The sequence below is a fragment of the Talpa occidentalis genome, unplaced genomic scaffold, assembly GCF_014898055.3.
Source record: "Talpa occidentalis isolate TD23 unplaced genomic scaffold, MPIMG_talOcc4v2.1 talOcc4.11, whole genome shotgun sequence".
In the NCBI taxonomy this organism is placed as follows: domain Eukaryota; kingdom Metazoa; phylum Chordata; class Mammalia; order Eulipotyphla; family Talpidae; genus Talpa; species Talpa occidentalis.
Window position 1 is genome coordinate 86801673 of NW_023601104.1, and position 23511 is coordinate 86825183.

Here is a 23511-nt window from a genome sequence, read left to right on the forward strand (position 1 = left end):
ATTGTTTTACAGTTGCATTTAAAATATTTCATATAATCAGTGGTGTCTGACTGGCAGTGAATTACAATATTGATGACTTCTTCCTCCATGTCTTTGTAATTGGATTAGCTGGAATTTACATCCCAGGGATTCAGGGCTGCTAGGTACTCACTACTCATTTTCTATAAACACAAAGCTGGAGTATTAACCCCATTCTCACCACAGAACTGTGATTCCTTGAAAAAGTTTTCACATTTGCTATTTGTTTAGTATTAACTTTTGAAATTCTGTAATTTAGCATTTCCCACACTGGTCTGGTGGTAAGAGTTACCATTGGTGTTTGTTATTATATGATCCCCAGGTGATTTTTAACATTAAGCAATTACTCTCGGGAAACTGGCATAAATGAACAACTTTGTAGTTTGTGAGAGAATTGGGGTATTTTAGATCCAGTCTTAGAAATAAATTAATGTGCTTTATTCTCCTTCCTCATCTGTCCTTTTGAGGTACCTCTTTTTCTATCAGCCATGATGTATTCAAGATGTGGCCATCCTTCTGCCTCCAACCTTCTGGAAGCAATGTATATGTCTCTATCCACTGATGCGTTTATGTCAGTGAAGCAAGAGAACTTCTCTTGGCTCATTTTTCCTCCTTTGCTGTCTGCTGGATACACTGTGTGTGCATCTGAAAGAGTTTATCCTTCCAAGAGGTGTTTGCGTTTTAATACTTATTGCTTGAGAAAACACATTTGTAACGATCACAGTGACTGCATGACAGACACCCCAAAACAAGTGACAGCAAACAATCTTTTATTATGAACACCAGTTTTTGTGGGTCAGGATTTTGAACAGGTCATGGTGGGAAAGGCTCACGTCTGCTCTGCGTTGTCTGGGCTCAGCTGGGGAGAGTTGCGGGCAGGGCTATTCAGTGGCTGGGATTAGCTGCAGGTTCCTCACTTGCACATTTGGATCAGGGCTGGGAGGACTCAAAACTAAACTCGATTGGGACTGTCGATGTAATCCCTCCATGTGGCTTGGGCTTTTCACATCCTGGTGGCTTCTCACATCCCAAGAGCATCCTGATCGGAGGCAGCTGGAACATTCCAAGAGCCAGGACTGGTAGGTCTCAGGGCAAGGAACATGGAACCCACATCTCAAAGGGAGGAGTGGCAATGAATTTGGAGCCTTATTTAAAAACTGCTTTAATGATCTAAGTGGGGGGAGATCATTGAGGCAGATAACTGGTGAAGACTGGTAATTCATCACTCTGCACAGTGGGGTTTCTGGTCCCTGGACTAGCATCAGAATCACCTACATTACAGACACATCCCAGATCAGTTGAAATATAATCTCTGATGGTGGGGCCCAGGAATCTGCATTATTTCAAAGGGCAGAGCCATACTTATAATTTAGGTCTAGAGTGTTTAGGTTCAAATGTTCTAGGAGTTTTTGCACCCCCCTGATCACTAAGTCTCTGAACACAAGTCCAGGTGCAGCAACCCTGCAGGGACTCATTAGAAATCTGGGAGGGAGAAATTGGTTTTTTGGTTTGTTTGAGTCTCTACAACGAGCATTTCTCGGGTGGCTTCTAGTTGGGTCCCAGAGAGGCCAAGTTGGAAGGATGCTTGAAAAGGCATGGAGAAAGCAGGTGTATAATATATATAAACCTTATGACAAAACATCTGTAACGTAATGGGTACCTGGCATGTAGTAAGTGCTCAATAAACATGAATTACCTTCTTATCTGAGCTCAAGTCCAGCTTAGATTTTTTTTTAAGATTTATTTATTTATGCATACAAGAACTGGGGTGTAAGCCAGAGGTTCAGGGGGTGAGAGGATTCACCAGACAGAGTGGTGAGCAGAACCAGCAGATCTACTGAAATGCACTGCTGAGGGGAGCAGCCAGCAGGTGAGATAGAAGAGGTCTGCTGCACCATGTGTGTCACTTCCCTGGCCAGGGATCGAACTCATGCTGCAGTGACAGCGGATAGCTTCATAGAGCTGAGTTTTAACCCCTTGCACCACCAGGGAGGACCCCAGCTTAGATTTTGACCTGTATGTCCAATTGCTTGTTTGGAATCTACACCTGGATGTCTCACAGGCATCTTCAATTTAAAAGGTGCATCCCAAACTTAGTTTTTAACCTCCCACCCCTTCTTCAATCTACCCCTCCTCTATTTAATCTAGCAAGAAAACCTGTGGATTTGAACTGTAAAGAATCTTAAATCCATGTATTTGCATCTCTAGTTAAGCTCTCTAGTTTAAGCTGTGTTATCTCTTGTTGTGATCACTTTCCTGTCACCTTACTCTCTTCCAATTCATTTTCTACAGGGCAGTCATGGTCATCATATTGTAACAGGGTGGTCCCCAGGAAAGGGGGAGGTTCCCTGCCCCACCCAAGGGAGGGTGGAACTGAGCAGGAAGAGGAGAAGCTGCAGAAGAGACTGAGGAAGGAAGGAAGCAGGATGGAGCCAGGAGACCTGGAGGAGGCGCGTGGAGCCTAGAGACACGTGAAGAAACTGCGCTTGTCTTTTGGTCATGGACTGGGTGACACAGATGTGGGTGAGACCCATGGGGAGGTGACAATGGCAGCTTTTATCTTGATGTTGATTTTGCTCTTTTCTTTCTGGGCTTGTCTGGTAGTTTCTGACCCTTTTCTGTGGGTCCCCACTGGAAGATGCTTTAGACTTGTGGCAGGCTTTGGGGCCTTGTGGCCCCAAATGGGTGGACTTTTACCCACCCATTTGGATGGACTTTTACCCGTGAGGGGATGGGTAACTTTGGATGCTTCATGTAGAAACTAGATTCTTTGCCTTTCCTGTATTGTTTCCTAGTTTTATTAAAGTTCCTTCCCATTAAAGTCTCATATGTTTTGTGTTGATGGGGCGGATGGCAGAACCCATTTAGAATAGGCAGGTTTGCGGGGTCTGGGCTGCCCCTCTCCCTGTCCTATAACAATAGGGGCTCAGTAAGGTCGCTCTTCTGTCTTAAATTTTGCAGTAACATCCCAATGTACCATTAATAATATCTAATTTACTTATTATCCCCTTCAACTTCCTGCCTATCTGGCCCTTGCCTACCTTTCTAACCTCATCTCCGGGGCTGAAGCCACTTATTTCCAAATTACCATCCATCTGGAGCCATCTCACACCCCACAGCAGGAGCCACTTGATGTAGTTCTACAGCTCCATTAAGCCAGGTGCTCCTGAAGTGCTTCTGTGGGGCTGCCCTCTCCTGATGCAGCCTGTCCCCTGCACGCTAGTTGGGAAAATACAGAGACAAGCAGGGAGAACAAATACCCTCTCCAGCTCCACCCCTGCCCCCAAATTTAACCTCTCTCAGAAATCTGCAATTTTAATCACATGGGCTGGGTGTTATCAGAATGGAAGGTAAGAGCTCCTTTCTGTTTTCCAATGGATGCAACACTGCCTCTCCATTTCCTCTCCAAAAGGAATGATTCTACTCACGAACTCAACTTGTATTTCTTTATTTTCTGCTCTTTGTCCACTGTCTTCTAGATCTGTGTCTTCCTGGAGTCTTTGCCCTTGTCCTACATTTAGGCCACAGATATTTACACCAAAATGCAATTGAGGGCCTCCCTGGTGGCACAAGGAGTTAAGATGCAACCTATGAAGATAACTGCAGACACTGCAGCACAAGTTCGATCCCCGGCCAGGGAGCAACCCACATGGCACAGCCGACCTCTCCTGGCTTGCCCGCTGCTCCCCTCAGTAGATTTCAGTTATTCCTCCTGTTCTGTTCCCCACTCTGTCTCTGGTGAATCCTCTCACCCACTGCACCTCTGGCCTGTACCGCAGTTCTTATATGCATAATTCTTTAAAAAAAATGCAATTGCGGTAGCTCAGTTGTTTGTATGCCTACAGTCTCACGATCCTCATTACTTCCACTTCACTTTAGGTCTGAGTTACCTTTCACCTGAGTTTTACAAAAACGTCCTGGTCTTCCAGGAAACGCCTACCAACCCCACCTCCAGATTTAGGACAGATGTTCCTAAAACTTGGGTCTCGTTATACTGTTTTCCACTGAACCCGGGCTTCCTGCAATGTCTGCACAATGAAGTTCAAGTTTCTTAGCAGAGAATCCAATGGGAGTCTCTTCCTGAATCCCTTGTGGTCTTTCGTGATTCTTTCCTTCCTTTCACTGAAACACATTTTCAAGTAATTTCTTAAAAAGGCCACAGAAAGGAGATATTTTCTGAGTTCTTGCATGTCTGAAAATGACTTTGTCCCCCGCCTACTATTACATTCAGGTGACACATGATCTGGCTATAAGAATTTAGGGTGGGGGTCTCCCCTGTGGTGCAGCGGGTTGAGTGCCGCACTGTGAAGCTGTCCGCAGCCTCTGCAGTGCGGGTTCGATTCCCGGCTGGCCAGGAAGAAACCCACATGGCATGGCAGACCTCTCCTGCCTTGCCTGCTGCTCCCCTCAGCAGTGTCTTTGGTCTGTCTGCCTGTTCTGTTCCCTGCTCTGTCTCCGGTGAATTCTGTCACTCTCCTGCGCCTCTGACCTATACCCCCATTCTTGTATAAATAAATAAATCTTTAAAAAAAGACTTTAGGTTGAAAATCACTTTTCTTCAGTGTCTTATAGGCTTTATTCCATGGTATTCTAGTACCCAGGCAGTGTTACTTCTGGGAGGCATGATGTTATTCAGTTTCTGGCTCTTTGACAGTGACCTATTTTGAACTCGCTGGCTACTCTTATGACATTATCTCTCTCTTTACTTTTCTTCCAGCTGTACTGGAAGAAAAGACATATAAGATACATAAATGCAGGCAAGATGTATATATCAGGAAATGGCTCTGTGGCCCTGTCCCTGTCCCTGGTATGAGATGTTGTGCAGGACCTGTGTGCTTCAGTTCTAGGACAATGCTGTTTTTGTTTCCAGAATAACTTACTTCTTTCATTTTCTATGTTTCCTCTCTGGAGAAAAAGGAACTTTCTTGATCCATCTGACATATCTCCATCTTTCTCCTATTATGTTTCCTTAGGCTTCTGCTAGAAATCCTTAACTGTATATTTCATCTCTTCTATTGAAGTTTAAAAAATTAATAAAAATGTATTGTTAAATTTAGTGAGATAGATGATGAATATCAGCTTTATATATTTGTGGTGTACAATGTGATATCTTGATATATGTATACATTGTGAAATGATTACGAAAAGCAAGCTAAGTTACATGTCATTAATTCACATAGTTATCACTTTAATGTGGTGGAAATACCTAAGATCTACTCTCAGCGAATTTCAAGTATACAAGTAGGGTGAACTGCAGTCTCACCAAATTACCCAGTGGATCCTGAGAACTTTCTCAACCTGGGTAATTGAGGCTTTATGCCTTTAACCTTCCTGTTTCCTCCTGTCCTCAGCCTCTGACCAGCATGATCCTATCTCTGTAACTACGAGTTCAACTCTGACAATTTCCCATGGAAGTGAGGTCATGCAGCATTTGCCTTTCCATGCCTGACTTTGAATTTTTTAATTTTATATTGATGAGAGTTGGGTCTCTGTTCTATTCAATACTGTATTTTGCCACCTAAACTGGTGCTTAAAAACCAGAAGTCTCTGAATACATATTTGTCAAATGCATAAATATATTTTAAGGAGCATTTTTGAGTTTTCTCTTCCCCTCTTAATTGCAAATCTGAGGGAACACACATAGTGTTTAGGAGCATGGGTTTTGAATTCAGACTATCTGGGTTTGGATCTTGGTTTCTGCACTTACTGCTAGTCACTTAACCTTTTTGTGCCTCAGTTATTCTCAGGTTTTTGAACAGCAGCTTACAGTGTGTTCTCAACGAATATTAACTATTATTGTTGTCATTTTTGTGGTTATAGGGATTAATGTCTCAGTTTTATCTCAGTTCATTAGTTACTGCTTTGTTAGCAGTTCTTTTCTGTTCTCTGCAATCACTGGTTCCTCCAGGCTGACCTATCCCCCCTCCTGGCCCCTGTGCCTCATTTGATTATCTTGGTTTTTGACTTTTCATGTTAAAAGCATACTTTGGCTATTAATTCTCAGCTCCTCATTTATGCTTAGAGCCAGACACTGAAAATCTGATTGGGAGCTGGGCTAGCGCCCATTACCTAGGGTAGTAGTATAGGGAGTTGGTCATTATATTGTTGGAACCTAAAGTGTCAGAATATGGAGGTCTCTTGTTTTCTTTCAACTTCTTCAGAAAAGAGACCTCATAGCTCAAGTTTAGAAGGGAGGTGCTTGACTCACGATGTTTCGCATGAATGGGGCAAAGGGTTAACATTTCCAGATATAGACTTTCAGTTATTCTATTTTTAGGATGACGTCTCACTCTCGCCTCAGGCCACACTCATCACCTCTAAATCCCACACACCTTAGAGGTTCTGCAGGGAAAGGCAACTGCCTCCAACTCTGTGCTGCAGTGGGCACGAGAGGTTTAGCCTTCCTTCTTTGCCACCCCCCAGGATTCTGTCGCTCTCCAGACTATCAATGTATCCTTGCTTGTTCTCTTTGTCCTTGTGGATTTATGTAGATTAAAATTTCTTTTCCTGTATTTTTAAGGAGACTTAGGAATAGGAAGAGGAAATAAAAGGAAGACAGAAGAAATAAAAGACAGGAAATAAAGCTTAGGTTCAATGCATCACTTTTAACTTTTGTAATAACTACTCCCTGTGGCATATGAGCTGGGCAAGTGCTTAGGACAAATCCTTTTTTGAGCACTGAGGTACACGAGAGAGTGTCCCAACTGTGCACTTGAAAAAAAAAAGCCTCATTCAGCAGAAACCCCCAAGTACACAAAGTAAGGGTAATTCTAAGTGATTTGAAGCTCTTTCTCTATTCACCTAAATTTTTACTTGACCATTTGGATTTCCTTATAGTATATCTTCTTTTATAAAGTAAAACCTTCAATATATGGTGAAATTTAAAAAATATTCAAGTGCAGAAAAACTATCAGTAGCTAAGGGATGAAGACTCCTGTATGAGTCCATGTGGCTAGCAGACATAAGGATGGTGGCCGCAAACTGGACAACCTCTCTCTATCACACTGACTCTGGTACTTTCTACAAAGAGCTCATCAAGCAATGGGCACTAAACTTCATGAGAATTGATCTCAAGCAAGCATTTACTCACCAAACAGAATGCAGCTGAGCAGTACGTGCAGACAGTTTGAAGCCTGGTTGCCAAGGTCATGGGGGTCATTTTGAGTTAAATGTCTAATGAAGGTAAAGACCTGAATTTGAAGGGAGTGAATTCTCCAGAATTATATAAATGGCAAGAATATCATGAATTTTAATGAAGCCCAGGGAAAAAAGAGCCAACTGATACTCTCTGTCATAGGAAGAACAAATTGCTTCTAAAAAGAACAATGGAGTCTTGTATTGGCAAACATTGGGACAATCTCTTTTTTGTGTGAGATATTTTGTCACTGATTATTATTTAAGATTAACCTTTGGTGAATTCAATTGCAAATTAAATAAGCACTCATTGACCTGCTAATGTTTCAACAGCAATTACAAATCCTTTTTATGGTTGCTTGTAATGAATGTGGGTTTCTCTAAAGGTCAATATGTGGAAGCTGATTTATTAAAAATACTAGTCACATCTGTAAATTGGTAAAGGAAATGCATCTAAGAAAAGAAAGAAGATTCACTATTTAAAAGGAATTTCATTAATTTATTAATACTGAGTTAAAAGTAGCTTAAGGACTTAGAAGCTCTAAGTTCAAGAAAATGAGTTTAATTAATTTGTTTAATTTAGAAACATGATATGCATTTATCCAATACAAATTTATTCAGGGCCTTTTATGTCTCAAGTCCTAGATGCAAGTCTGTAGTAGTAACCTTAACTGGCAGAAATTCCTGGTTTTCTCATGCTTACAGTCTAGTGGGGAGAAAAAGACAACTGAAAAAATAAATAAAACATACAGTGTGTTGATGTCATGATAGTAAGTACCATGGGGAAAAGGAATTTGGAGAAGAGGAAAGGAAGAACCTTAACTAACTCTGGAGTTACAGTTAGATATGGGGGAAGGTGTCAGGCAAGGCCTAATTGAAGAGACAGTGGGGGAAAGACTTGAAGGAGGTAAGGGAGCGAGTGGCATGGCCATTGATATCTGGGGTATTCCAGGCATAAAGGAGTCAATATAGAGACTCTGTGGTCAGAGCACATCTGGTAAGTTTAAGGAAGCAGGGAGGCCAATGTTGCTGAGATGGGACAGGGGTAGGGAATGTAGGAGGTAATGGGGAGCCAGAATATATGTGCCTTGTAGGTCATCAAAGGACTTTGTCTCTATCAAAGTGAGATCAAACACCTTTACAGGAATAGTATAATCTCCATTATTTTATTTTTTAAGATTTATTTATTTATTTATACAAGCACTGGGTACAGTCAGAGGCGCGGGAGGGTGAGAGGATTCACCAGAGACACAATGGGGAACAGAACAGGCAGAAGGACCCTAAAAACACTGCTGAGGGGAGCAGCGGGCGGCAGGAGAGGTCTTCGCGCCATGTGGGACCCTTGCCCAGTGGCCGGGGATCGAACCTGTGCTGCAGAGGCTGCAGGCAGCTTCGCAACCCAGCGCTCAACCGGGGGAGGCCCACCATTATTTTAAAAGTATTGATCTGGTTTCTGCTTTGGAAGTAAATCAAAGGGAGCCAAGGGTGGCTACAAAAGGAGATCAATAATAGTTAGGGTGGAGTCACAGAGAGGTAACTGTGGAGGTCATGAGAATGGTGGTGTTTGTATTTAAAGGTAATGGGACATCATGAAGCATATGATATGGGGTATTAAGAGGAAAAGGGAAGTCAAGAATAACTTCATAGTTTCTGGTCTACAACTAGTAGAATGGGGTTGCCATTTCCTGAGATGGGGAAAGCTTCAGGTGAAGTGTATTTAGAGAGACTCAGTGGTTCAGTTTTGGACAGGTTCAGTTTGAGATAGCTTTTAGATATCTAGGTGGCAATGTCAGATAGGCAGTGTGCTGTAAGTCTGGAATTTGAAGAGTTTTCTGAATTGGAAATTTCCATTTTAAGTGTCATAGGCATTATGCAGAGCCTGGTGAGTAAATGAGATCACCAAGGACATGTGTGAAGATAGAGACAATGAGAAGAACTAATAGGGGCCCCTGGCAATCTGACAGTAAGAAGTTAGGGACCATCCTTGAAAATACAGGAGATGGGTAGCATGAGAAATTCTCTTTTGATTGGTTTTATTTTCAATGAAATGAAAGTCAAGGTGATCAATTGGGCTTGAGAATGAGAGAGAGAAAGACCAGAGAATTGAGGAGAGGGGAGGAGACAGACATATTCATCCAACAGAGTGGAAGAATGAATAGAGGATGGGCAATGCTGAGGGCCCCACTGGAATGAATGCTGTAAAGTGAAACCATTTGCCACACTCAATTGCAAATCTAGGCTCATAGTAGGTAGGGAAATGGGTCTAGGGAAGGTAGGGATTTTCTAGGCAAATGATAAAAAAGAAGATAGCTAATTGTGTATACATATCAGTGTTTATAATTATAGATCATGGACTTTAACCTGCATAATGAAAGAGTGATAGCATGAAGGAGGAGAAAGACTGAAATTTTAGAAATGGGCCCTAGTAGGGCCAAAAAATTAGAGTAATTAATGTACTAAAAGGAAAGATAAGGAAAGAACAAGATACGGAGATTGAGATTATTGAGGGTTCGTAGTAATGACAGGTAATGTAGCAATGACCTGATAATAACATATCTAGGGTATGACCTTGAAAGTGAAATCTGGAGGGCAAATTTATTGGAGAAATGGAGGTCATAGGCCAAGGTAAAAGAAAGATGATCCATACGGATATTTACATCACTAAAAAGTTATAAGAGGAGTAGTGTTATCAATAAATCAGTGGCTGAAATCTTTGAGAAATGGGACAAAATGACTTTGGAGTTCACAGATGATAATATAAAAGATTTTGGGGTGGTAAAGTATGATGGTATGGGTATGAAAGTCCAAGTTGATAAGGGGTTTAAGGGAGGACAGAGGGTAAGGGATCAGAAACAACAATGGGGAGGAAGAGAGACACATTTCTCAACTGCATTCTGCATAAATGTCTATGCTTCCACATCAGTCAATAGTATGTTTTAAAATTATGTATTCTCTTTAAGGACCTCTCAAAACTCTAGGGACTCATAAGTAAATGTCTAATTTCCTCACATGAGGATTGAATTACAGCGCGAATTTGCAAATTGTTCATATGTAGTATTTAGCTTCTATGTTTGTTCATTTTTGAGAACCCATAAGGAAGGAGGTATTCTCATTTTAATTTTAATGCCAGGAAAAACAATTGAGGAACAGAAAAGTAAAAAAATAACCTTGCCCTATTTATTTCTTTGACTAAAATTATTCATCATTCATCAAATATTTATTGAGTGTCTACTATGCACAAGACATTGTATAAAACAGTGGGGAAAATACACAAAATATCTACTCTCATTGCATTTATATAATAATGGTGGGAGACAGAGAGTAAAGAAATAAATGTCTAAAATATCTAGTGTGTCAGACAGACATAAGCATCATGGAGAAATTTAAAGGAGGGACGTGGGGTTGAGAGTGGTGGACAGCTTGCAAATTTATATAAGGAATTTAATGAGAAGAACATTTCAGCAAAAATTGAAGCATGTGAAGGAGCACATCCCATGTATATCTAAGAGCCTTCTCAGTAGAGAAAGGAGCTAGTGCACTGCACAGCCCCTGCACAGCCCCTGCAGTGGGAGCCAGTTCAGGGTGACTGGAGCAGAACAATGATGAGGAAGAAAGGACCAAATGGGATCAGAGGACAGTGTCCTGGGTGGGGATCAACGGCGCGTCTCTGAAGGCTATTTGTGAGAACGTTCGCTTTTTTTTGAGAGGGGGTAAGACGATAAAGAACCAGTTTTAGGGGCCTCCCTGTTGGTGCAAGGGCTTAAGTCTCAGCACTATGAAGCTATCAGCAGCCTCTGTAGCACAAGTTTGAACCCTGGTCAGGGTGCTAACCCACATGATGCAGTAGACCTCTCCTGTCTTGCCCGCTGCTCCTCTCAGCACTGTGTTTCAGTCAGTCTGCCTGTTCTGTTCCCCACTCTGTTCCCCCCACACCTCTGGCCTGCACCCCAGCTCTTGTATGCATAAATAAAATAAATCTTAACAAAAAAACTTGTATAAAAAAAAAAAAGAACCAAACAGTTTTAGGCAAACGTTTTAAAAAACCTGATAAAAAAAAGCTGGAAAACTGCAACAGGTGCTAGAACAGTCCTATGTGAAAGGGGATGGATGACCTGGCCTCCAAGAAAAGATGTGTTTCTCAATTAGGGAAGGGTTTCCATCCTGGCACTAGCATTTATGGCCAGTACTCCCTGGCCCTGCCTTCAGTGACTTAACTGGGACCTCTATCTACACCCAGTTTTCTCATTTGTTCAAAAAAGATGGGCCACTGAATAAATAAGAAGACTCAAGGTGATAGGCTACCTGTGAAGAACCTAGCATGTACATAGTTGGAGCTCAAATAAGGTTGCTATTCTTTTTTTTTTTAAAGATTTATTTTTTATTTATACAAAAACCGGGGTATAGGCCAGATGTGCGGGAGGGTGAGAGGATTCACCAGAGACAGAGCTGGGAACAGAACAGGCAGACTGACTGAAATATACTGCTTAGGGGAGCAGCAGGCAAGACAGGAGAGGTCTGCTGAGCCATGTGGGTTGCTCCAAGGCCGGAGGGGATCTAACTGGCACTGCAGAGGCTGCGGACAGCTTCACAGCGCTGTGCTCAACCACCTGAGCCACCAGGGAGGCCCAAGGCTGCTATTCTTAATGAGAAAATACTTGTCAAAAAATTCAGATGGTCATAAAACTAATATTTTTTTGAAGTCTCAGTACAAATGAAATTGCTTTGTAACTCTCTCAAACACCTTGAGTTTGTAAGATTACATGTCTTTTAAGCCTATAGTTTCCATGTCCTATGGACTCGCATGGCATTTGTTGTTTTCAACATAATGGCTCCTGCATAAAAAACTGCTCATCTCCTGTGATACAGTCATGTCAATGCGCCGGCACCATGATGAGAGCAAATGATGCAATTTTATCATCAATAGTCAGATGCGGGCCTCCCCGGTGGCGCAGCGGTTGAGCGCTGGGTTGCGAAGCTGCCCGCAGCCTCTGCAGCGCCGGTTCGATTCCCGGCTGCTCCCCGGCACCAGAGGAGGGTCCCACATGGTGCGCAGACCTCTCCTGCCGCCCGCTGCTCCCCTCAGCCGTGTACTTCGGTCCTTCTGCCTGCTCTGCTCCCTGCTCTGGCTCTGGTGAATTCTCTCACCCTCCCGCGCTTCTGACTGTACCCAGTGCATGTATAAACGAAACAAACGAACAAATAAATAAATAAATAAAAACATGCCTCTATAAAAAAAAAAAAAAAGTTTTGAAAAAAAAAAAATAGTCAGATGCTAAAATATGGACATATCTTTCTCCTCAATGTTGAATCCCCCCACCTCCTCCCTCACCCCCTATGCACACACCAAATGGCCATCACTCTAGTGACTGGAGGACAGTTTCCATGATACCTAATTTGTTCTAGGGTGTTTATTTCTTTTGGACTCCAAATCAGAACAAAATTAATAAAATGGATCTCAGGAACTGGTACAGATAGTGTGTCAGAATACAAACCATGAACTACCTTATTTCTTTCCATCTGTTCAAAGAGTGAACATCACAGAAGAGTCGAATAATTTAGTACCACTCATGTTTACTTGGGGAGAATTGAGTGCCTAATTGTATACACCACAATCTGCTTCTCGTGTTTCTATTTGTGGGTTATTTATTGACCTACTCTAATCCCAGGTTGATTTACTCCTCTTATCAGTTAGCCTATTGCCAGCTTCTTTAATTAATTGTAAAATCATGAATGAAATTTGCTACAAAAAAGAGTAGCAGTAGATGTATTTGTTTCATCTGGTTGACTCTGGGTAGTCTCCTTTCTCTTCATCACACAAATAACTGAGACTTCATATGGATGAAATCACCATACATTATGAGGAGCAGTGTTGGAGAAGTCAGAATCTTTTGGGATTGAAAGAAAAAAAATTATATGCAAATGTTTAGTACAGTCTAGTAAGCACTCACTAAATGACAAATTTATTTATACTTAAAATTGCAAAGAAAAAATTATTCTATAATGGGCCTCCCTGGTGGCATAGGGGTTAAAGTCTCAGGCAGACCTTTCCTGTATCACCCACTGTTCCCCTCAGCAGTGTATTTCAGCTTGTTCTGCTCCCCACTTTGTCTCAGGTGAATCCTCTCATCCCTCACACTTCTGGCCTACACCCCAGCTCTTGCATGCATAAATAAATAAAACAAATCTTTAAAGAATTATGCTATTGCTTGCTTTTTGTTTTTAAGATTCATGACTGGCTAAAGTGGTACTTAGTTAATAAATCATTTCAGAATTGGTTTAGAAAATTGTGCAATTATTTTCCTAGGATTGACTCAGCACATATACCTTTATGATATGATATGTCAGTTTTTTTTTTTAAGATTTATCTTTTTATACAAGAACTGGGGGACAGGCCAGAGGCGCAGGAGGATGAGAGAATTCACCAGACAGAGTGGGGAGCAGAACAGGCAGACGACCAAAAACTGCTGAGGGGTGCAGAGGATGTGACAGGAGACGTCTGCCATGCTTATGATTTGTCAGTTTTGATCATGGTAAAATGCTCTTATAAACAATCAACTTTAGCAAAACTAGCTATTACAAGAAACAGTCAATGAATTTGTGAATGACTGTTTCTTAGAGATGAAAGTCATCCTACTCTATTTTTCAGCTTGGCCTAGATATACAAGCATTTACTCAGACTGAATCCCCTGTTGATCACTTGAGACCATTTTCTAGGACAGTGCCTCTCAGTGCTTTGGAGAACTACTTTTCTTAAAGTAAAAAGCTTTTGAACATGATAGGAGTTGTGTTTTTAGCCAACTGAGGAAGTACAAATTTGAGGGTGTTTGCCATAACTCCATTTTCTCTCTCTCCCACCAAGAGTTAGTCCATTCCTTGGGGAATGCTCTGCAAATGATTTTGCAATCATTGTAAAGAGTAACCCTATCATTATAGATTGTTGTGACCGAACATGTTCATCTTTTTTCTTCCTATCAGTGGCCATGGTTATAAGATATGCTGTCGATCAATAAATTCGTATTAGTTTGGGGATGTGTGGGGGAACCAACTATCCTGGGTTGTTGACACAATTTTTTTGGCCCAAGGATTCCAAGGGGAGGTAACCTATCATCTTGTTCTCAGCAAGAAGCCAGCAGGCACACACTTCTAGAAAGGTGATAATTTACTTTCTCCTCATCTTCTTCTGTGACCTTCCTCACAGCTCTTCTTAGACACCACAAAATGGCCCCCCCTTTGCAGTGCCTCTAGAAACATGGGTGTGTGACTAGGAGGTATATCTCGCTTGGGTTGCTTCCCCGACGACCTGGACCCCTTGGTCTGGGTCTGGGGAACTGCAAGAGGCCTGTCTTTGCCACTCATTTCACAGTCTGTGAGAAGAGCAGCTTAGTGACAAGCTTCCTCTGGCTTGCCACCCTAGGAGCATCCCTTCCTCCCCAAGGGAGCTGCTCCCAAGACTCCACTAGCCAAACACAGAAAGAAAGACCAGGAGCTTCAGGCTGATTAGGGCCTTGGGCTTGATTTCCCTCCTCTGTGAGGGAGGGTGGGCTAGTGTCTGCCACATAGCCAGAGGTGCAGACAAGCAGCCCAGGCACAGTGGCTGGAACAGAGACATCAAAGACTAGTATAGTCAGGGCTGAGGGCAGGCAGAGGCAAAGGGAAGAGGGCATGGGGGTGAGCTGAAGAGGGCCACCATGTGCAATGGGCTACGCAAACACTGCTATTTCTACACAACTCTTTAGTGGGACTCTTAACTGCAGAGTCAGGTCTCATTCCCAATAATATTATTTCAGTACAACACACTTTTCAAACACTATCTTTTGTCCATATTATGTTCTGCATTTTTTCCTTTGAGCACATTTGTTTAGTTCTTTCTCTCACAACTCTGTCTCTGTTACAGTTCTCCATCCCCTGAAGTCCATCTTAAATACCACCTCCTTCTGCTGGTCACCATAACCTGAAATGGTTATGATTTCACCATAACCTGAAATGGATCTTGATTCTCTAAATGCTTCTTTTTATATTAAAACTTATGGTATAGTTACTTAATGACTTTTCTCCTGAATTTAGCTGGAACCCATTTAAAAGCAGAGGCTTTAACATTCATGGGGTTAGTTGGTGTTCAGTAAAATGCCTGCAGAATGAGTAAATGAATACCCTATTGCTTTGTTAGTCATTTTTCCTTAGAAAGAGAAGAGGAAAAGAAAGGGTAACCTAGGAATGTAGAGGGTTTGCAGTGAGGATTAAAACTGATTTCATTTTGATCAAAAATTTTACCCAATACCACAATTCAATGAAAAAATGACAAAACAACTCAATAAAAAAATGGGTAGGCTATTTGAACAAACACTTGATTGAATAAATGATAGAAGGGCCTCCCTGGTGGCGCAAGTTAAGCACAGCTCTGTGAAGCTGTCCACAGCCTCTGCAGCTCGAGTTTGATCCCCGGCCAGGGAGCTGCCCAAATGGCACAGCAGACCTCTCCTGTCTTTCCTGCTGTTCCCCTCAGTGTGTATTTCAGTCAGTCTGCCTGTTCTATTCCCCACTCTGTCTCTGGTGAATCCTCTCATCCTCTACACCTCTGGCCTGTACCCCAGTTCTTGTATGCATAAATTAATAAATCTTTAAAAAAATGATGGAAATGGTTAATAAAAACATGAAAAAATGCTCAATATCATTAATAATGAGGGAAACACATAAAAATCCTGCAATGTGACTAGAATGAAAAAAAAACAGTGTCCTGCCCTGCTCACTGTGGAGCTCTACACTTCACTGGGGGGAACAGAAAATGGGACAACTATTTCAGGACACAGTTTGATGGTTTTCCTGCAAAATTAAACCTACAATGATGCTGTGACTCAGCAATGTTACTCCTTGACTGTCACACAAGAGAAATAAAAAGATGTGGCTGTCTGAAGGAGGCTGTCTGAGGGAACTTTCTAGATGATGAAAATATTCTAAGCCTGGGCTGGGGTAGGGTAACACACTTTTGCCAAAACTCATCAAATTGAACACTTAGAAACTGTGCCTACAATTGTATGTAAATTATACCTTAAAAAATAATCTTGAGGGCCTCCCCGGTGGCGCAGCGGTTGAGCGCTGGGTTGCGAAGCTGCCCGCAGCCTCTGCAGCGCCAGTTCGATCCCCGGCTGCTCCCCGGCCACCGGAGGAGGGTCCCACATGGTGCGTAGACCTCTCCTGCCTCCCGCTGCTCCCCTCAGCAGTGTACTTCGGTCCTTCTGCCTGCTCTGCTCCCTGCTCTGGCTCTGGTGGGATTCTCTCACCCTCCCGCGCTTCTGACTGTACCCAGTGCTTGCATAAATAAAATAAATAAATCTTAAAAAAAAAATAATCTTGACAGGATTACCTAGAAAGGCTTATATTCCCCATAGCTGTGAACTTCTGACATGCTGAGCAGAATCCCATTACAACTTGTCAGTCATCTAATAGTATGATCTTTTGACAATCATTAAGAGTCCAAAGGAAAACATGAAAGACATATTTTTCTCTAAACAAGGATGGACATGACCCTTGGATTTTCAAATGACTAATTGGATCAGGTCATAGAAAAAAAATTTTTTTTGAAGTTTATTTTTGTTGTTACGTGTAATGCAAACATAAGGATATTACAGAGATTTCTTCTTAGGAGCTTCTTATAATAGTAAGTGGGACGATCATAATTTCATAATTTTCAATAGTAAGTTACATTTTTATTAAAGTGGGTTACATAATTTATACCTCAGAGAGCTCTGGTTATTATGGAAGGCATTGCATTTCAGTATGTTTTTTCCTTTGGTATTAGAAACACCAAGTGCTTCTCTTTCAAAATAATGTTAACGGAATACAAGATAACCAACAATTTTAGAAATATAAAAATGGAAAATGAGATTGTGTATCTTGATTAAAAATCAATAAGTAAAAATATTATTGAACTTCCACAGGAAATTAAAAAAGCTTCTAAAGAAAAGTTACTAGAGATTGGAAAATAGGGAATAGATTTTAATTTAGAGGGTGCACCTGCTTGAAATTAGATTCTTTTTTTGAGAGATGACCTTACTAAAAGGTGATAAAATGTGTAAGTTTGACTGTTTTTATTGACTGTACAGACAACAATGTTCTTCCACAAACACCCATATGAATTCTCCTTTGGGAGATTAATAACATTTTTGCTTATTTAGTTTGTCTTGGCTATCACATTTTTAATTTCAAAGAGATTTTTCTCCCACCCCCCGATTTGTTTAGTTGACATATAACACTGTGTGAATTTAAGGCGTACAGTGTGATGCTTCGATATATGCATATTGTGAAATGATAACAGCAACAAAGCTAGTTAATATATCCATCGCCTCAGATAGTTACCATTTCTTCTTTTCTTTTTTGTGGTGGGGTCACTTAAGATCTACTCTTGGTGACCTTAAAGTACATGATACAGTATTATTAACTATAGTCACCTTACTGCGACTATAGTTTGATCCCCCAAACTTACTCATTTTATTAACTGGAAGTTTGTATTCTTCAACCAATATCGCTCCTTTTCCCTCACCCCTTACACTTTTCCTAGAAACCACCCATCTACTCTTTGAGTTTCACTCTTTTAGATTTCAAGTAGAAGTGAGATCATGCAGTATTTGTTGTTTCCTGTCTGACATTCCATTTAGCATAATGTCCTTAAGGCTCATTCCTGTTGTTGCAAACATGGCTGAATTTCTCATGGCTGAATAATATTCATATATATTATATAACACACATGCATATATATGTATTTATTACATATATTATACAATATATCTAATGTTTTATATATTTCTGTAATTGTCCATTCACTGTTGAACACTTAGGTTGTTTGCATGTCTTAGCTACTGTGAATAATACTGCAATGACATGGGGGTGCAGCTATTGATTCAAGACAGTATTTTCAGGGCCTCTCCTGGTGGTGCAGCGGCTGAGCACTGGGCTGCAAAGCTGCCCGCAGCCTCTGCAGTGCTGGTTCAATACTCGGCCCCTGGTGAGGGTCCCACATGGTGTGACAGATCTCTCCTGCCGCCTGCTGCTCCCCTCAGCAGTGTATTTCATCGGTCTGCCTGTTCTGTTCCCCGCTCTGTCTCTGGTGAATTCTCTCACCCTCCCGCGCTTCTGACTGTACCCAGTGCTTGTATAAATAAATAAATAAATCTTAAAAAAAAAAAAGGACAGTATTTTAATGTCCTTTGGATCTATACTTGGAGTGGAATTAATTGGATCATATGGTATATGTATTTTTGAATTTTTGAGGAACCTCCAGCCTGTCTTCCCTAGGCCTGTATGCTGTGGTATAGTGAATATGCAACTTACCTTCCCACCAACAGTTCTCGGGCCTCCTTTTTCTCCCATCCTCACAGCACTGATCTTTTGCACTTTTGATAATAGCCTTTCTGTCAGGTCAGAAGAGGCAGCTCATTGTGGCTTTGATTTGCATTTCCCTGATGATCAATGATGCTGAGCACTTTTTCATGTACCTGTTGTCCATGTGTGATATATTTGGAAAAACGTCTATTTGGGTTTTTTGCCCATTATTTGCAATTGAGTCATTTGAGTTCCTTATGTATTTTGGATATCAATACCTTAACATTTCTATCATTTGCAAATATTTTCCCCTCTTTGGTAGATTGCCTTTTCATCTTATTGCTGATTTCCTTTGTTATAATTCTACTTGCTTATTTTTGCTTTTGTTACTTGTGCTTTTGGTGTCATATTAAGAACATCATTGCCAGGACCAGGGTCAGAAAACCTTTTCCTGATATTGTATTGTAGGAATTAGAGTTATTTCTTGTTTTCTGAATATTCTTATATAAGATGTTATTTAAGGATATAAAAATCTTTCTGAGGCTATTTGTTATAATTTTTATAAAGCTTTCTTGTTCCTTGCATTGTCTCTATTCCTTGCAAGTTCTCTGGCTGCCCTAGTTTATGTTTTTCATGTCAACAGCTTTCCTCAAGGTCTGAGGATCCTTGGATGCTTGTTCACAGTTGTGAGGGAGGCTTGTGGGAGAAGTTGTTTGTGTGGTGCCTTTGGGAGACTATCAATGAAGATTCTTGTTGATCCTGTCAGCTTTCCCAAAACTCTAATCTCTGGCTAGCAGGGTACACATTTTGACAGTGTTCTGCAAGTTGAATAATAAGGGAGTTTTGGTCTTAAATTTTAGAATATAAACTCTCACAACAATCAGAACAGTGCCCACTTCTGCCCACAACTGTGCTATTATCTTTGAGCCTTGGTGATGATGTTTTTAAAAAGATTTATTTATGGGCCTCCCTGGTGGCGCAGGCGGTTGAGCGCAGTGCTGAGAAGCGTCGGCAGCCTCTGCAGTGCCAGTTCTATCCCTGCCGGCCTCGGACCAACCCATATGGCAAGCAGACCTCTCCTGTCTCTCCTGCTGCTCCCCTCAGCAGTGTATTTCGTCAGTCTGCCTGTTCTGTTCCCCACTCTGTCTCTGGTGACTCCTCTCACCCTCCCGTGCATCTGGCCTGTACCCCTGTTCTTGTATAAATAAATTAAATCTTCAAAAAAAAAAAAAGATTTATTTTTGCATAGAAGAACTGTGGTGTAGGCCAGAGGTGTGGAGGGTGAGAGGATTCACCAGAGACAGAGTGGGGAGCAGAATGGGCAGATGTACTGAAATACACTGCTGAGGGGAGCAGCAGGGGAGACAAGAGAGGTCTGTTGCACCATGTGGGTCAGCTCCCTGGCCAGGGATCGGACTTAGGCAGAGGTAATAGCACTGAACCTTAACCCTAGGCCACCAGGGAAGGCCCCTGGTGATGATATTTTAACATTAAAAAAACTCTGATCTTCTGGTGTGTGTAAGAAGTAATTGTTAGCCTTTGCAGAGTGGGAAAGATGACCTGGGGGAACAGATGAAGTTTTTAAAGACATTCAACTTCTTGGTCACTGATACTCACACTGCAGTACACTAAAATTTAACTAATAACCTTGCTTAGGTGACTTCGATTAGCCTGCAAGTACTTAGCATGCAGCTCTTTCTTGGTCTTCTAAGGCACTTGTCACTTATTCTCTCTGTCACTGAGGATTTATGCATTTTAATCTGTGCTTGAGAACCAGTGCTTTTTTTCCCTCCTAAGTTACTGCCATTTTAATGTTGTTTAAGGAATGATCAGGGAAAATCACTTTGGTGGGGAAGGTTATCAGAAGTCTCCATTCTATACATTCTTTAAAATTTCCCAAAAATTCAGCATCTCCCTTTACCACTGACTTTCCAAAAAGTCTCAAATAGGTGTCTAGCTTGATCTCTGCTGTATATTTCATATCCGTAGATAGCACTGCCTGCTTGTTGAAACAGGTAACTCAAACTGCTCATCCCCACATAGTCCCTCCTCCCAGACTTCCTCATCTCAGGAAATGGTGCCTCTATTAGTCTAGCTGCTCAGGCTAAAACCTTTGCAGTTGGCCTTGACTCTTCTTTTGTCTACTTCCCTAAATACATCTTGTTTGCATATCAGATTGGCTTTATCTTAAAAATGTAGTCAGAGTCTGACCATTTCTTATCACCCCACTGTTTCTACCTGGCTTAAGCTGCTATTATCTCATGCCTATGTGATTTTGAGATACTCCTAAGTGGTCCTCCTGCTTCCATACTTGACCCTCTACAGTGTGTTCACAACACAACATACAGAGAGATCCTGTAAAAACAAGTGTGATCACAGCACTTCTAAGCCCCAAAGGATCCAATAGCTTCCCCTCTGAGAGAAAAATCAAAGACCGTATAGTGACTTCTAAGGCCATCAAAAATTATTATTTCCCACGCCATTATCTTTTTGACTGTAACTTTTATTTTGTCCCCCTTTTAGCTTACCTTGTTTGAGCTATAATAGCATCCTGCTGTTCCTCAGCCATTCTAAGTATATTCTCATATGGAGGTCTTTGCACTTTTCTAGAATGTTCTTTCTTTAGATAGTCACAGGACTTGTTCCTTTATTATTTTTAGATCTTTTCCCTATTGACACCTCCTTTTAAAAAAATTTTTATTTATACAAGAACTGGGGTACAGGCCAGAGAGCGGGAGGGTAAGAGGACTCATGAGAAACAGAGTGGGGAGCAGAACAGGCAGATGGACCGAAAACACTGCTGAGGGGAGCAGCGGGCGAGACAGGAGAGGTCTGCTGCACCATGTGGGCATCTTCCTGGCCAGCCAGAAATCGAACCCATGCTGCAGAAGCTGCAGACAGCTTCACAGTGCTGTGCTCAACCCGCTGCGCCACTGGGGAGGCCCCCAATTGACAACTTCTTGATGAGGATTTCCCTGACCACCCTTCAGTGACCTTCCTCTATTGAAAATTCCTACTGAAGCATCCCAAGCTTAGCAAATATTCTTCAATATTTCTTCTTGATTTGAATGGATTGTTTCATGCTTCTCACAGGGTACTGTACTCCTCTTTGGCAAGGACTTGACTAGATACTTAATGATAAGATTCTAAATTAAGGTAAAACCAAGGATATGGAGAGACGGAACTGATAAAGAGGTGCGAGGAAGGTAGAATGGACAGAACTTGATCACTGATTGGATGTGGAGGTATAAATCAGAGGAAATGCATGAATAGTTATTATTTCCATGCTGTTTTAAGAAATGTTGACATCTCATTCTCCCTAATGACTATGCGTTCTTGCAGATGATCAAGCGATCAGTGATTCTCTGCCTTCTTTGTGCCAGCCACTGTGGAATGTATATACAGTCTCCGCAAAGACTAGAGTACCTTCCTTCTATTTGTAAATCTCATGTCTCAGAATATTGCAAAAGACAGCTGCTCAGAAATGTCTTTTTCTTTATGAATGTCCACACTAAGGTGACTGCCTGATTAGTGTTGGTCTTCTGAGTCTCAAAGCACAGGACTTTCTTCCAAGAGGTAGACTGTACAGGGCCTCCCCTGGTGGCACAGCAGTTGAGCGCTGGACTGGGAAGCTGCCTGCAGCCTCTGCAGTGCTGGTTCGATCCCTGGCCGCTGATGAGGGTCCCACATGGCGCGGCAGACCTCTCCTGTCTCACCCACTGCTCCCCGCAGCAGTGTATTTTGTCAGTCTGCCTGTTCTGTTTCCCGCTCTGGCTCTGGTGAATTCTCTCACCCTCCCGTACTTCTGACTGTACCCAGTGCTTGTATAAATGAATAAAATAAATCTTTAAAAAAAATTGTAAAAAAAAAAGAAAAAGATGTAGCCTGTACAGCTGGGCAAAGAGTACTAGCAGAAGCCTTTAGCCAGGACAGTAACATGCCCAGCAATGACCACTAGCTGCTCCTTTTAATGCCCCCCTTTCCAATTAAAAAAAAACAAACAAACCAACAACACGTTCTTTGATGTGTTACTTACAGCAAGGTGGGTCCATTGTAAACTCCTCCGAAAGCACTTTTGTCAATATCTGTCAGGTGTTTATTCTTGTTCAGGTAACTAAGGAAAGAGAGAGAGAGAGAGAGAGAGAGAGAGAGAGAGAGAGAGAGAGAGAATGGATGAGGTTGAGAAAATTAATACAAAATGAATGGTGACCCTATTAACTGTTTTTTTTTAAAGAATTATTCCTTTATTGCAAGATTTTTATTTTATTTATTTTTGTGTAGAAAAACTGAGGTCTGCTGCACCATGTGGGTTAGCTCCCTGGCTGAGGATCGAACTCGGGGCCACAGTGGTGATCGTGCTGAGTCTTAAACCCTAGGCCACCAGGGAGATCCTCTATTAGTCGGATTTTAAGAATTTGGAAAACATCTTACCTTCTTTTGCCTTAAGCATTCAAAACATGCTGGGTTTCAATTGTGCAAGGTTTATACACATTAATCACTGTGGAAATCTTTGAATGTGAGTATGCTTGTGATACACCTGGCACATCTAGATTTCGAGAAAGATGCCTATTCCCTATTTACTTGGACAGTAGTAATTGTATTTTTCAATACTCTTCAACACCAACAGATTTAAATTTTGCTTCTTACTAAATGCCTCATTTACCTTTGAAAACTGGGCTTAAGTCAGGAATGAAATGAATGTGGTGAAGGTGATGAGTGGTGAGAGGGATTGTCAGAGGTTCAAAATGTTTTCTTTGGGGTCCACGTATAGGATGCCCATTTAATTTTGAATTTCAGATGATTAATAATATTTTAGTGTAAGCATACTCCACACAAGTTTTGGAAATATTCTTATATTAACAAGTGATTTGTGGCTCATCTGAAATTAAAATTTAATTGGGTGACCTGCATTTTCATTTACGTTTGTGGGGGCAGGTCATGCAGATAACATTACTGCAGGTCACTTTCCTGATAGGGTTTTGATGGGCACACTGACCTCTCCATTTTGAAAACACATTGGGCACTTGAGGGTAAAATACTTTT

The 23511-nt window shown here is 41.5% G+C and overlaps 1 protein-coding gene across 1 annotated transcript in view; it reads right to left on the bottom strand.

The window, feature by feature from the left end:
- The window catches only part of LOC119238124 (thyrotropin receptor-like), a 135776-nt gene that overhangs the window by 7232 nt on the left and 105033 nt on the right, over positions 1-23511 (bottom strand). The window contains 1 exon segment of the mRNA XM_054691878.1: positions 22505-22582. Coding sequence (XP_054547853.1) covers positions 22505-22582 — 78 coding nt within the window.